The sequence below is a fragment of the Chanodichthys erythropterus genome, chromosome 9 (genome assembly GCF_024489055.1).
Source record: "Chanodichthys erythropterus isolate Z2021 chromosome 9, ASM2448905v1, whole genome shotgun sequence".
Classification (NCBI taxonomy): Eukaryota; Metazoa; Chordata; class Actinopteri; order Cypriniformes; family Xenocyprididae; genus Chanodichthys; species Chanodichthys erythropterus.
The window spans coordinates 39,379,559-39,393,829 of record NC_090229.1 but is presented as its reverse complement, the minus strand read 5'-3'; the positions used below and the strand labels follow the sequence as shown (position 1 = coordinate 39,393,829).

Sequence of the window (14,271 nt, the reverse complement as noted above, 5' to 3'; positions counted from 1 at the left end):
GACCAGCTATGTTCACCTTAAACCACCTATGTCCACCTTAAACCAGCTAGGTCCATCTTAAGACCAGCTATGTCCATCTCAAACCAGTTATGTTCACCTTAAACCAACTATGTCCATCTTAAGACCAGCTATGTCCATCTCAAACCAGTTATGTTCACCTTAAACCAACTATGTCCATCTTAAGACCAGCTATGTTCACCTTAAACCAACAATGTCCATCTTAAGACCAGCTATGTCCACCTTAAACCAACAATGTCCATCTTAAGACCAGCTATGTCCACCTTAAACCAGCTATGTCCACCTTCAGACCAGCTATGTCCATCTTAAACCAGTTATGTTCACCTTAAACCAACTATGTCCATCTTAAGACCAGCTATGTCCATCTCAAACCAGTTATGTTCACCTTAAACCAACTATGTCCATCTTAAGACCAGCTATGTTCACCTTAAACCAACAATGTCCATCTTAAGACCAGCTATGTCCACCTTAAACCAACAATGTCCATCTTAAGACCAGCTATGTCCACCTTAAACCAGCTATGTCCACCTTCAGACCAGCTATGTCCATCTTAAACCAGTTATGTTCACCTTAAACCAACTATGTCCATCTTAAGACCAGCTATGTTCACCTTAAACCAACTATGTCCACCTTAAACCAGCTAAGTCCATCTTAAGACCAGCTATGTCCATCTAAAACCAGTTATGTTCACCTTAAACCAACTATGTCCATCTTAAGACCAGCTATGTCCATCTCAAACCAGTTATGTTCACCTTAAACCAACAATGTCCATCTTAAACCAGCTATGTCCACCTTAAACCAACTATGTCCACCTTAAACCAGCTATGTCCACCTTAAACCAACTATGTCCATCTTAAGACCAGCTATGTTCACCTTAAACCAGCTATGTCCACCTTAAACCAACTATGTCCATCTTAAGACCAGCTATGTTCACCTTAAACCAACTATGTCCACCTTAAACCAGCTATGTCCACCTTAAACCAACTATGTCCACCTTAAACCAGCTATGTCCACCTTAAACCAGCTATGTCCACCTTAAACCAGCTATGTCCACCTTAAACCAACTATGTCCATCTTAAGACCAGCTATGTCCACCTTAAACCAGCTATGTCCACCTTAAACCAGCTATGTTCACCTTAAGACCAGCTATGTCCAACTTAAGACCAGCTATGTCCATCTTAATCCAACTATGTTCACCTTAAGACCAGCTATGTCCATCTTAAGACCAGCTATGCCCAACTTAAACCAACTATGTTCACCTTAAACCAGCTATGTCCATCTTAATCCAACTATTTTCACCTTAAGACCAGCTATGTCCATCTTAAGACCAGCTATGTCCATTTTAAGACCAGCTATGTCCATCTTAAGACCAGCTATGTCCATCTTAAACCAACTATGTCTACCTTAAACCAGCTATGTCCAACTTAAGACCAGCTATGTCCATCTTAAACCAACTATGTTCACCTTAAGACCAGCTATGTCCATCTTAAGACCAGCTATGTCCACCTTAAGACCAGCTATGTCCAACTTAAACCAACTATGTTCACCTTAAGACCAGCTATGTCTACCTTAAACCAACTATGTCCATCTTAAGACCAGCTATGTCCATCTTAAGACCAGCTATGTTCACCTTAAACCAGCTATGTCCAACTTAAACCAACTATGTCCATCTTAAGACCAGCTATGTCCACCTTAAACCAGCTATGTCTACCTTAAACCAACTATGTCCATCTTAAGACCAGCTATGTTCACCTTAAACCACCTATGTCCACCTTAAACCAGCTAGGTCAATCTTAAGACCAGCTATGTCCATCTCAAACCAGTTATGTTCACCTTAAACCAACTATGTCCATCTTAAGACCAGCTATGTCCATCTCAAACCAGTTATGTTCACCTTAAACCAACTATGTCCATCTTAAGACCAGCTATGTCCACCTTAAACCAGCTATGTCCACCTTCAGACCAGCTATGTCCATCTTAAACCAGTTATGTTCACCTTAAACCAACTATGTCCATCTAAAGACCAGCTATGTTCACCTTAAACCAACTATGTCCACCTTAAACCAGCTAGGTCCATCTTAAGACCAGCTATGTCCATCTAAAACCAGTTATGTTCACCTTAAACCAACTATGTCCATCTTAAGACCAGCTATGTCCATCTCAAACCAGTTATGTTCACCTTAAACCAACAATGTCCATCTTAAGACCAGCTATGTCCACCTTAAACCAACTATGTCCACCTTAAACCAGCTATGTCCACCTTAAACCAACTATGTCCATCTTAAGACCAGCTATGTTCACCTTAAACCAGCTATGTCCACCTTAAACCAACTATGTCCATCTTAAGACCAGCTATGTTCACCTTAAACCAACTATGTCCACCTTAAACCAGCTATGTCCACCTTAAACCAACTATGTCCACCTTAAACCAGCTATGTCCACCTTAAACCAGCTATGTCCACCTTAAACCAACTATGTCCATCTTAAGACCAGCTATGTCCACCTTAAACCAGCTATGTCCACCTTAAACCAACTATGTCCACCTTCAGACCAGCTATGTCCATCTTAAACCAGTTATGTTCACCTTAAACCAACTATGTCCATCTTAAGACCAGCTATGTTCACCTTAAACCAACTATGTCCACCTTAAACCAGCTAAGTCCATCTTAAGACCAGCTATGTCCATCTAAAACCAGTTATGTTCACCTTAAACCAACTATGTCCATCTTAAGACCAGCTATGTCCATCTCAAACCAGTTATGTTCACCTTAAACCAACAATGTCCATCTTAAGACCAGCTATGTCCACCTTAAACCAACTATGTCCACCTTAAACCAGCTATGTCCACCTTAAACCAACTATGTCCATCTTAAGACCAGCTATGATCACCTTAAACCAGCTATGTCCACCTTAAACCAACTATGTCCATCTTAAGACCAGCTATGTTCACCTTAAACCAACTATGTCCACCTTAAACCAGCTATGTCCACCTTAAACCAACTATGTCCACCTTAAACCAGCTATGTCCACCTTAAACCAGCTATGTCCACCTTAAACCAGCTATGTTCACCTTAAGACCAGCTATGTCCAACTTAAGACCAGCTATGTCCATCTTAATCCAACTATGTTCACCTTAAGACCAGCTATGTCCATCTTAAGACCAGCTATGCCCAACTTAAACCAACTATGTTCACCTTAAACCAGCTATGTCCATCTTAATCCAACTATTTTCACCTTAAGACCAGCTATGTCCATCTTAAGACCAGCTATGTCCATTTTAAGACCAGCTATGTCCATCTTAAGACCAGCTATGTCCATCTTAAGACCAGCTATGTTCACCTTAAACCAGCTATGTCCAACTTAAACCAACTATGTCCATCTTAAGACCAGCTATGTCCACCTTAAACCAGCTATGTCTACCTTAAACCAACTATGTCCATCTTAAGACCAGCTATGTTCACCTTAAACCACCTATGTCCACCTTAAACCAGCTAGGTCCATCTTAAGACCAGCTATGTCCATCTCAAACCAGTTATGTTCACCTTAAACCAACTATGTCCATCTTAAGACCAGCTATGTCCATCTCAAACCAGTTATGTTCACCTTAAACCAACTATGTCCATCTTAAGACCAGCTATGTCCACCTTAAACCAACAATGTCCATCTTAAGACCAGCTATGTCCACCTTAAACCAACTATGTCCATCTTAAGACCAGCTATGTCCACCTTAAACCAGCTATGTCCACCTTCAGACCAGCTATGTCCATCTTAAACCAGTTATGTTCACCTTAAACCAACTATGTCCATCTAAAGACCAGCTATGTTCACCTTAAACCAACTATGTCCACCTTAAACCAACTATGTCCATCTTAAGACCAGCTATGTCCACCTTAAACCAGCTATGTCCACCTTCAGACCAGCTATGTCCATCTTAAACCAGTTATGTTCACCTTAAACCAACTATGTCCATCTAAAGACCAGCTATGTTCACCTTAAACCAACTATGTCCATCTTAAGACCAGCTATGTCCATCTCAAACCAACTATGTCCACCTTAAACCAGCTATGTCCACCTTAAACCAACTATGTCCATCTTAAGACCAGCTATGTTCACCTTAAACCAGCTATGTCCACCTTAAACCAACTATGTCCATCTTAAGACCAGCTATGTTCACCTTAAACCAACTATGTCCACCTTAAACCAGCTATGTCCACCTTAAACCAACTATGTCCACCTTAAACCAGCTATGTCCACCTTAAACCAGCTATGTCCACCTTAAACCAACTATGTCCATCTTAAGACCAGCTATGTCCACCTTAAACCAGCTATGTCCACCTTAAACCAACTATGTCCACCTTAAACCAGCTATGTCCACCTTAAACCAGCTATGTCCACCTTAAACAAGCTATGTCCACCTTAAACCAACTATGTCCATCTTAAGACCAGCTATGTCCATCTTAAGACCAGCTATGTCTACCTTAAACCAACTATGTCCATCTAAAGACCAGCTATGTCTACCTTAAACCAACTATGTCCATCTTAAGACCAGCTATGTCTACCTTAAACCAGCTTTGTCCATCTTAAGACCAGCTATGTCCATCTTAAGACCAGCTGTCTACCTTAAACCAGCTATGTCCATCTTAAGACCAGCTATGTCCATCTTAAACCAGCTGTCTACTTTAAACCAACTATGTCCATCTTAAGACCAGCTATGTCTACCTTAAAACCAACTATGTCCATCTTTAGACCAGCTATGTCTACCTTAAACCAACTATGTCCATCTTAAACCAGCTATGTCTACCTTAAACCAACTATGTCCATCTTAAACCAGCTATGTCTACCTTAAACCAACTATGTCCATCTTAAGACCAGCTATGTCTACCTTAAACCAACTATGTCCATCTTAAACCAGCTATGTCTACCTTAAACCAACTATGTCCATCTTAAGACCAGCTATGTCTACCTTAAACCAACTATGTCCATCTTAAACCAGCTATGTCTACCTTAAACCAACTATGTCCATCTTAAGACCAGCTATGTCTACCTTAAACCAACTATGTCCATCTTAAGACCAGCTATGTCTACCTTAAACCAACTATGTCTACCTTAAACCAGCTATGTCCATCTTAAGACCAGCTATGTCCATCTTAAGACCAGCTATGTCCATCTTAAGACCAGCTATGTCTACCTTAAACCAACTATGTCCATCTTAAACCAGCTATGTCTACCTTAAACCAACTATGTCCATCTTAAACAAGCTATGTCTACCTTAAACCAACTATGTCCATCTTAAGACCAGCTATGTCCATCTTAAGACCAGCTATGTCTACCTTAAACCAGCTATGTCCATCTTAAACCAGCTATGTCTACCTTAAACCAACTATGTCCATCTTAAACCAGCTATGTCTACCTTAAACCAACTATGTCCATCTTAAGACCAGCTATGTCCATCTTAAGACCAGCTATGACTACCTTAAACCAACTATGTCCATCTTAAACCAGCTATGTCTACCTTAAACCAGCTATGTTCATCTTAAACCAGCTATGTCTACCTTAAACCAACTATGTCCATCTTAAACCAGCTATGTCTACCTTAAACCAGCTATGTCCATCTTAAGACCAGCTATGTCCATCTTAAGACCAGCTATGTCCATCTTAAGACCAGCTATGACTACCTTAAACCAACTATGTCCATCTTAAACCAGCTATGTCCATCTTAAACCAGCTATGTCTACCTTAAACCAACTATGTCCATCTTAAGACCAGCAAAGACTTGTTTTCAGCAGGTGGCAGTGTGTGTGTGTGTGTGTGGCAGTGTGTGTGTGTCAGAAGTGTGTTGCTCCGTGGCTCTTACTCGATGAAGTAAATCTCTCCATTCTCCGTGTAGGCCGTCTCCCAGTTGTCCGGCAGTGGTCCGAGCGGGTCCTGGTCCGGAGGGAGTCCCGGGTGTTTGGACGTGGGTGACGCAGCCATGTTGTTCAGCACGTAGGTGGGGGCATTTTCTCGCACCACGCCGTGTGTGTCCGGCCGGCTGGAGTCTCCTGTACACAGCAGGGGAGAGGGGAAGAGACTACGAGCTAAGAACTCTGGGTAAGATACAGGAGGAGGCGGGAAGAGACAAAAAAACATTTATGCTTCCATACAAGAGAAGAGTCACACACACACACACACACACACACACACACTCACACACACACACACACACACACACACACACACACACACACACACACACACACACACACACACACACACACACACACACACACACACACACACACACACACACACTCACACACACACACTCACACACTCACACACACACACTCACACACACACACTCACACACACACACTCACACACTCACACACACACACTCACACACACACACACACACACACACACACACACACACACTCACACACACACACTCACACACACACACTCACACACACACACTCACACACACACACTCACACACACACACTCACACACACACACACACACACACTCACACACACACACACTCACACACACACACTCACACACACGGTAAAACAGTCATTTCTTTCAATTAGATTGAACTATTTTACTGTTTGATACTGAATGAAATAATGGTACATTTATAATCAACATTTATTTCATCTGCTCTCTTGGCTGGATTTGTTTTTTTGGTCGCAATGCATTCTGGGATGGCCTTCAGACCTCCCAGATGACAGGCACTCACTAGCCTCTCTCTCTCACACACGTTCACTGGATCATACGTGTCCAGCTGAGACGGCTTCAGCGAGTGAGACGTGGACAGAACGCTAATGCAGTGTGTTACAGACGAACAGCAGCAGTGAATGAAGGGAACGTGACAGCGGAGGTAAAGCCGTCTGATGAGCAACAGTAATCAAGGCTGCTGGAGCTTAGCAAAGGCTCCTTTAAAACACCAATATCTGCCGTCACAGCTGTTAAATCAGAAATAAAGTGTTCAGGCCGAGTGACAGCAGACATTCCTCATATTAATGAATTCTGTAGAAGTATTGTTAATTGTTGGTTCATGTAACCTAACGTAGTTAATCTTATCGTACATTGTTACAGCTTAATATTTTTACAAAAACATTACTATACACCTTATAGCTTAAATCACATTTTTACATGCATACATACACTCAGGGCCTAAAACTAACTTTTTGCCAATGGCTGGTGACTTCAGAAAATTTACCGGCCAAAACTATTTTTTACCAATACTTTAGATAAAAAAATTCACAATCCTCTATTCCAATTTCAATACCACAGCTAAAACTACTACTTAATTAATGTAATTTGAATAGCCTACATTTATTAAAGACACGTAAACAGTCAGTAATAAAAAAGAACAGATAATCAAATAGCACAAATAAATATAATACAACAAAGATACAAATGAAATAAACAGTGCTCTTCATGCATGTCTAACAGTAGTTTTCAGGTACAGAAATGTAATAAAGTAGTCTACTCAAATTAATAACACCGCAAAGATTTATATATCCTTTTTAAAGTTCAAAAACAGTGAGTGATTTTTTCCATTTGTGGTTAACATTAAAAACACGACAGCATGAGGATTATTAGGACGCTGTCACTTTAAGAGCGAATGAACTGAAGACAGAACTGACTGTGTTTATGGAGATACTCACTGAGATGGCCGTTTTTTGACAATTTTGTGTGAATTTGTCCATTCAGGAAGGCATGAAGAGAGCTCAACTTATTTGCGCACTGAAACATAGCTTTCAGTGTACACTCATGCTCACACTCACGCATTCTCTCACACACACACACACACACACACACACACCTGTAAATGTGTTGTTCATGTCTGCGCGGCTGTCTGCATCCTCCTGCAGCTCTGTCTGCACTACTCCTGCATGCTGCATGCGATCGCAGGACTTCTGGGAACCAGTGAATCTGTCTTGCAAAGCATCGTGGGTAATCAGTGTCCTACTGAGAGGCTGGTTGGGCGGCTTGGGTGTCCCATAATAGTTACCTAGACAACCAGAAACCCATTAGCATGCTTGAAAAGAAAGAGGGACAGAAAGCACTGCAGTGTGTGAGAGAGAGATTTGTAAAAAACACACACACACACACACTCTCAGTCCAATCCAGAAACACAGCAGAGGCATGTGGGCTTTCCTCTAAAACTGACGCTAGTGAATATTTTAGTTTTTTATAGTTTGCACATCTCTGTATGTTTGTCTACACACTGTAACAAACATGGACTACAACTACAAGCACTATACACTGGACACGGACACATCTCATTTCAGTGTAGTCAATCATTTTTTAATGCATGCCATTTTGCTTATGGTTGCATGGTAACACCATTTATGGGCATGTGCTGTTATGACCACGGCATATGAATATGACAGTTATTCTGTAAGATGACATCACAGCACCCTGGCACCACCATCACCATAACTGCATGATATGACTGGATCTACTGAAGCACTGAAACACTGACACACCATCATACGTCCCGATCTCTAACAGCGCTCCACGCCGATCCAGCTCCAGAAAATCCTCCACAGACAGGAAGTTGTAATGCACACCATGAAGCTCGCCGTCTCGAGGGCGACGGGTCGTACCTGCAAGAGAAAGGAACACAAGAGCTCCAGTCAAATCACCAACTCAGAAGAACTGTTGTATGCTGCGTTCCTCTGCACAGAGCCTTGCTGAGACCACGACAGCATTAGAGACAAACGCTGCTCAAGGCAAGGTCTGACCCCCTCACAATCACACATCCACTTGAAGCTGATGGAAGTCTCAGAGCGTCAGACGAAACACAATAAACGCTGTCATGTGATCTTGTGTTCAGATGCTGGTGTTTGGGAACACAACCGTGTGAGACGCTTCTGGAGGAATTAAACCAAATCATTCTAATGACAGACTTTGATTCAGATGTTTTTTGAACCACCAAACCAACATTTGAGATGCTGCGATGTGATTGGTCCACTAGTTAGTCCAGTTATCCAATCACAGCCTCTGCTGAGGCAAAGTAACATGAGGTTTTGAGGGATTTATTCTGTTAATGTGTTTCCATCGTTGTTTATGATGATTTTTGTGCAGATTTTTAGAATTCATACACATCTTGGCTTCTTTTTTTGTGATATCCCAAAATTTGCTTAAAAACAGCTCCAGTGTCTCCATGATCTAAACGAGGTGATCTTACAGACGGTTCTGGTTGATGGTGTCCAGAGAGTTTGACTTCCAGTATGTAATTAGATTAAAATATATATATATCACTCTGAATTTACACTACATAACTTAAGGGACAACAAAGCTACTATTTATTACGTATATCATGCCTCTTGGACATATTATCGGTCGTCATGGTTTTCATTATCACTGTCATGCTGCTGATATTCAGATTTATACTGCTTATAAGGCCTGGCTGAATTCAAATTGTCTTAGTTTGAATTTGTGCAAAACAGAAATTTTAATTAGTGACAAATCGTCTACTGTCAGAAATGTAGGCGTCACTCTTGATCCTTCACTGACTCTGGATGTTTACATCAGTAAACTTCCTAAAGCTGCATTTTTCCAGCTTCCCCAAATGACGCCGAATCAGTGCACGCTTTTATTACTGTAACGCTCTTTACCATTGCACTCGATCTCTCGTTTACAATACATTCAAAACTCTGCTGCAAGAATATTAACCCACACTAAATGATCTGCTCATATTACCCCATCTATCTTATTTAAACTCCACTGGCTCCCTGTATCATCTCGCATTACTTACACAATTCGTCTGCTTATCTTTAAATCTCTCAATGGCCTTTCTCCTCCTTATCTCTCTGATCTACTGTCTCCTGACGTTCCGCCTCGATCCCTTCGATCTTCAGGGTGTGCACTTCTTACAGTACTTAGATAAAACAGGTCGTTTTCCGTCATTGCACTGAAACTATGGAACTCTATACCACTGACACTAAGGTCAATAACCTCTCTCTCTGTATTTAAATCACAACTCAAAACCTACTTGCTCACCCAATACTATCAGTCATAACATGTTCTTTAGACACTCTCCTCATCTTATACTACCAGCTGTAATTCTCTCTGTGCATCTTATGTTGCATCAACTATTCATGTTCATATTCATCTTTTTAGATCTCAAGGGTTAACAAGACAAGCAAAATCAATGAAAAGACCAACAATGCTCTGTCTAAGGCCAGGTTCATATTTCATACCGTACACAAGGCCACAAACGCAGACTTCCTCACGGCTGAATATACTCTTGTGTTGGTCTGGCAGAAACAAACCCCAGAATCAAAGGAGTGATGGAGTTACATTACATTCAAACATTATGATTCACTTCAACTAACTTCCTCAACAAAATTCTCTTCAATCTGTGGCATCGTGACAGTGTTTGAGCTGAAAGAAATGTCCACTACAGCGGGCAGACACGTTCAAGAGTGCAACGACACGCCAAACCGAACCTCCATAGCTGCGTTCATGTGCTTCACAGAGTCTGTTTCAGGAATAACACTCAGTACGGCAGTGATTCCTGTTTCAGTACACATCACTCCTGAGGCTTCACTGGGAATCTGAAGCATCAATCCTCATCAAACACAGATTATGACTTCACGATAGAAACATGACTGTCAACTGATTTATCAAAAATAATCTGCACTGCACTTTGACACCTATTGCATCACTACAACAACAGTGAAGTCATGTGGGGTTAGAGTGGCACCATTCTGAATAAACCGAGAATCACTGCTGAAACGTCATGATACCATGAAGTATGGTGTTAATTCATAATTCAAATAACCAAAGTTTCATAAATGCATACATATGTAGCAGACCAGACTGAAATGAAATCAGTGTAATCGAATGGCACAGAAGCTGCATATGAAGTAGCATTTAGATGTGCTATTAATGCATTAACATCCCAAATATGACTGCATAAATAATGTTACGAGATTCATATTGTAAATATAAAATTCTGAAAAAATTGGAAAAAAATTAAATAATATGCCTACTTTTACATAGGGAAACTGAACCACCAGTAGGAGGCAGCAAATCTTAATGATCGAGTCACTGAATCATTTATTCAACCGATTCATCCAAAACAGCTGATCCATTCAGGCACAGTGAATCATTGATTCGCCCGATTTGTTCAAAAACACAGAATCATTCAGAAACTAAACATTGTTGCGTCTTGCTCGGAGAAGCACAACTGTTCTGCTTTGGTGAAATAGAGAGAAAACATCAAAGTCCTTTAATATTGAACTATTGTATAAAATCACATTTGCAATCGTGCTGATATTAGGAAAAACTGCACTCATGCTCGTGTTATTATATAAATATAAAACAAGAACACAGGAGCATTTTTCGCCCTCATAAAGGTTGGAGGACAGTATGTAGGCTATATTAAAACATATAATTCGTTTATAAATGTTAAATCACACTGTAAGGATTGACAAGAATAAAGTACAAATGCTGCTATGTTGATGAATAGAATTGTTCACCTTCGCAAAGATGATTCCAGAAATGAATCATTACATCTGATCCAGAATCAGTCACATGATCAACAGATGAACTTTCGAGAACAATTTCTTGTATAAAGATATTGTGATGTTTGAGCTGCTCATTTTTTAAATCTGAATTCACACCAATGAACTCTGAATTCACACCAATGAACTCTGAATTCACACCAATGAACTCTGAATTCACACCAATGAACTCTGAATTCACACCAATGAACTCTGAATTCACACCAATGAACTCTGAATTCACACCAATGAACTCTGAATTCACACCAATGAACTCTGAATTCACACCAATGAACTCTGAATTCACACCAATGAACTCTGAATTCACACCAATGAACTCTGAATTCACACCAATGAACTCTGAATTCACACCAATGAACTCTGAATTCACACCAATGAACTCTGAATTCACACCAATGAACTCTGAATTCACACCAATGAACTCTGAATTCACACCAATGAACTCTGAATTCACACCATAAACTCTGAATTCACACCAATGAACTCTGAATTCACACCAATGAACTCTGAATTCACACCGCATTCATACACCGAGAACAGCAGCGGCACTCAAAACACTCTGGTGATGTTTTTGCAGACATACATGTTCAAATGAACGTTTTAAGTAGTGTACCTGCCGCACACACATTACTTACATTATCTTACTACCGTAAAAAAGATACAGTGGCACCAGCAGTATTTGAAGCTTTAGTATCATAACAGTACCGGTATACTGTGCAACCCTACTGCAGATCACACATCTGATCTCAATAAATCATCAGTGTCTCAGTCCTACAAGACTCAAATGTTGATAATCCCTTAAACTCTTCAATGTGTTTGTGCGGATTATATTACAATTATTGCTCAGTTAAGTGTTTGGTGCGGTTTTGTTTTTTACAAAATGATGTGATTTCAGTGCCGTTGTCAGAATGATTCAACTTTTGGTCATGGAAATGAGGTTTTGACTCTTGGTCAGAGTTAGCGTGAACCCTGAAATACTTTGCTTAGAGCGCAGACAGTGATTTTGCCTGTCATAATAAAGATTAAGCATGAAAACTGTTGATGTGTCGTTTTACTGTATCTTGCGGTCAGCCTTCTCTCTGCTGGTGTTTTGTTCTACAGGCTCCTGTATCTCGACCTCAAACACCAACAAGCTCAAATGCAAATTCTCTGTCATTCAGCCTCCGGCAGGTCAGAGCGGCGCCATGTGAAGATCAGCACACGCCGGATGAGCGCTAGCACAGATTATAAACTAATAACGCTGGACATCAGGCTGGGAGAAACTCCGTTCAAAGACCCTGAGTAATGAAGATCACACAGATCTGTGATCAGTTTCATCATCGTGTGAAAGAACAACAACATTTTGAAGAATGCCACAGGGCAAATATCACAAATTAAAAGAGCCAGAAGACAACTCTAATGTCTGATCATCTCTCTGTTAATGTAAACAGGCTGAAGCTCCGGTCTGATACGTGAAACCTGCCGTCTGCCGGCTGTCGCTGCGGCTCATTGTCTGTCCGAACATCTGCTGCTCGTGAGCTCATAATGACGGCCGCGGCGTCTGTATCCGTCTCTGTTCAGCTTCACTACAGTAACACAATCACACCCACAGAGAGAGTAAACAACCTCAGTGACAACCATGTGTATTTTTGATTGATTAAAATAAATGACACATGCAGTTATACATTAAATAACTTGAATGCAACTCTCTTACTGCTGTAAAATAAAATGCATTATCATCATCATCATCATCATCATTATTTAACTAATGATTCTGACCTCTAATGTAAACATGATTTCTCTACTGCACTGTAACTTCTCCATTTTTTTTGCTACAGTGTTGATAGTATAAGTGAATGAACGTTTACTTGCTCTCCGTGTTACCTGGACTGAGAAAATCATGTTTTTTTGTCAGCAAAAGTCCGCCGGATTATACTTCCGCATGTTTGTTTCCCGCTCACAGACAGTCGGATCCACAGAGGGTTATTAACAGAAAGTTACTGTTAGAGTAGATTCATCACTGACTTTTTCTACTCTTTAACCCTCTGGAGTCTGAAGCTGATTTGGGGCCTGGAGAAGTTTTGACATGCCCTGACATTTGTGCTTTTTACAGTTGTTCATAAACATATTAATGGAAAAAGTGTCATTACACTGTATTCAGCACAAACTAGGCTACCATAGTATGTGAGGAACATGTATGTACATGTTTGTATTTGAAGGAATAATGTTTATGCGTGGTTATTGAAAAAACAAAAAAATTAAGTCACTGAAATAAGGCCAAAAATATATATTAAATCTGTGTTTACAAGAGTTCTGGGTATTGGAGGTTGTAGACTAGAGTATTTGCTTTAAAATTATGTAAAAATTATAATGTCTACTTGTTCATATAAAACAATATATTGATTTAGTTTTTGTAAGTTACTTTTTGTCAAGAAACACAGTATGCGTGGAGGCGTGAATCATCATGAATAATGGGCCATTACACCCGAGAAGACAAAAGAATCACATAATGATGACCTGAAATGAATTAATGAGGCCTTTCAGTCAGGTAGGCTGTGAAAAAAAACCTCTGTAATAATGTCTCAGCTCATCATAAACAGCAATACTGTGAAATATTATTACAATTTAAAATAATGGTATTCTATTATATTCTTTAAAACAATGTATTTTTGTGATGCAAAGAGTCTGACTATAGGTTTTTAGTTTAAAAGAAGCACATTTGGAGAAATATTGATGGATT

At 40.3% G+C, this 14,271-nt stretch overlaps 1 protein-coding gene across 13 annotated transcripts in view; it reads right to left on the bottom strand.

Annotated features, from left to right (window-relative positions):
- Positions 1 to 14,271, bottom strand: part of magi1a (membrane associated guanylate kinase, WW and PDZ domain containing 1a) — a 75,330-nt gene that overhangs the window by 28,932 nt on the left and 32,127 nt on the right. For all 13 annotated transcript variants that reach the window (XM_067395576.1, XM_067395580.1, XM_067395581.1 and 10 more), the window contains 3 exons: positions 8,505 to 8,624; positions 7,838 to 8,026; positions 5,873 to 6,059 (listed from right to left, as the gene is read on the bottom strand). In XM_067395576.1, the coding sequence (XP_067251677.1) occupies positions 5,873 to 6,059; positions 7,838 to 8,026; positions 8,505 to 8,624 (496 nt within the window). The remainder of the gene's footprint in view (positions 1 to 5,872; positions 6,060 to 7,837; positions 8,027 to 8,504; positions 8,625 to 14,271) is intronic.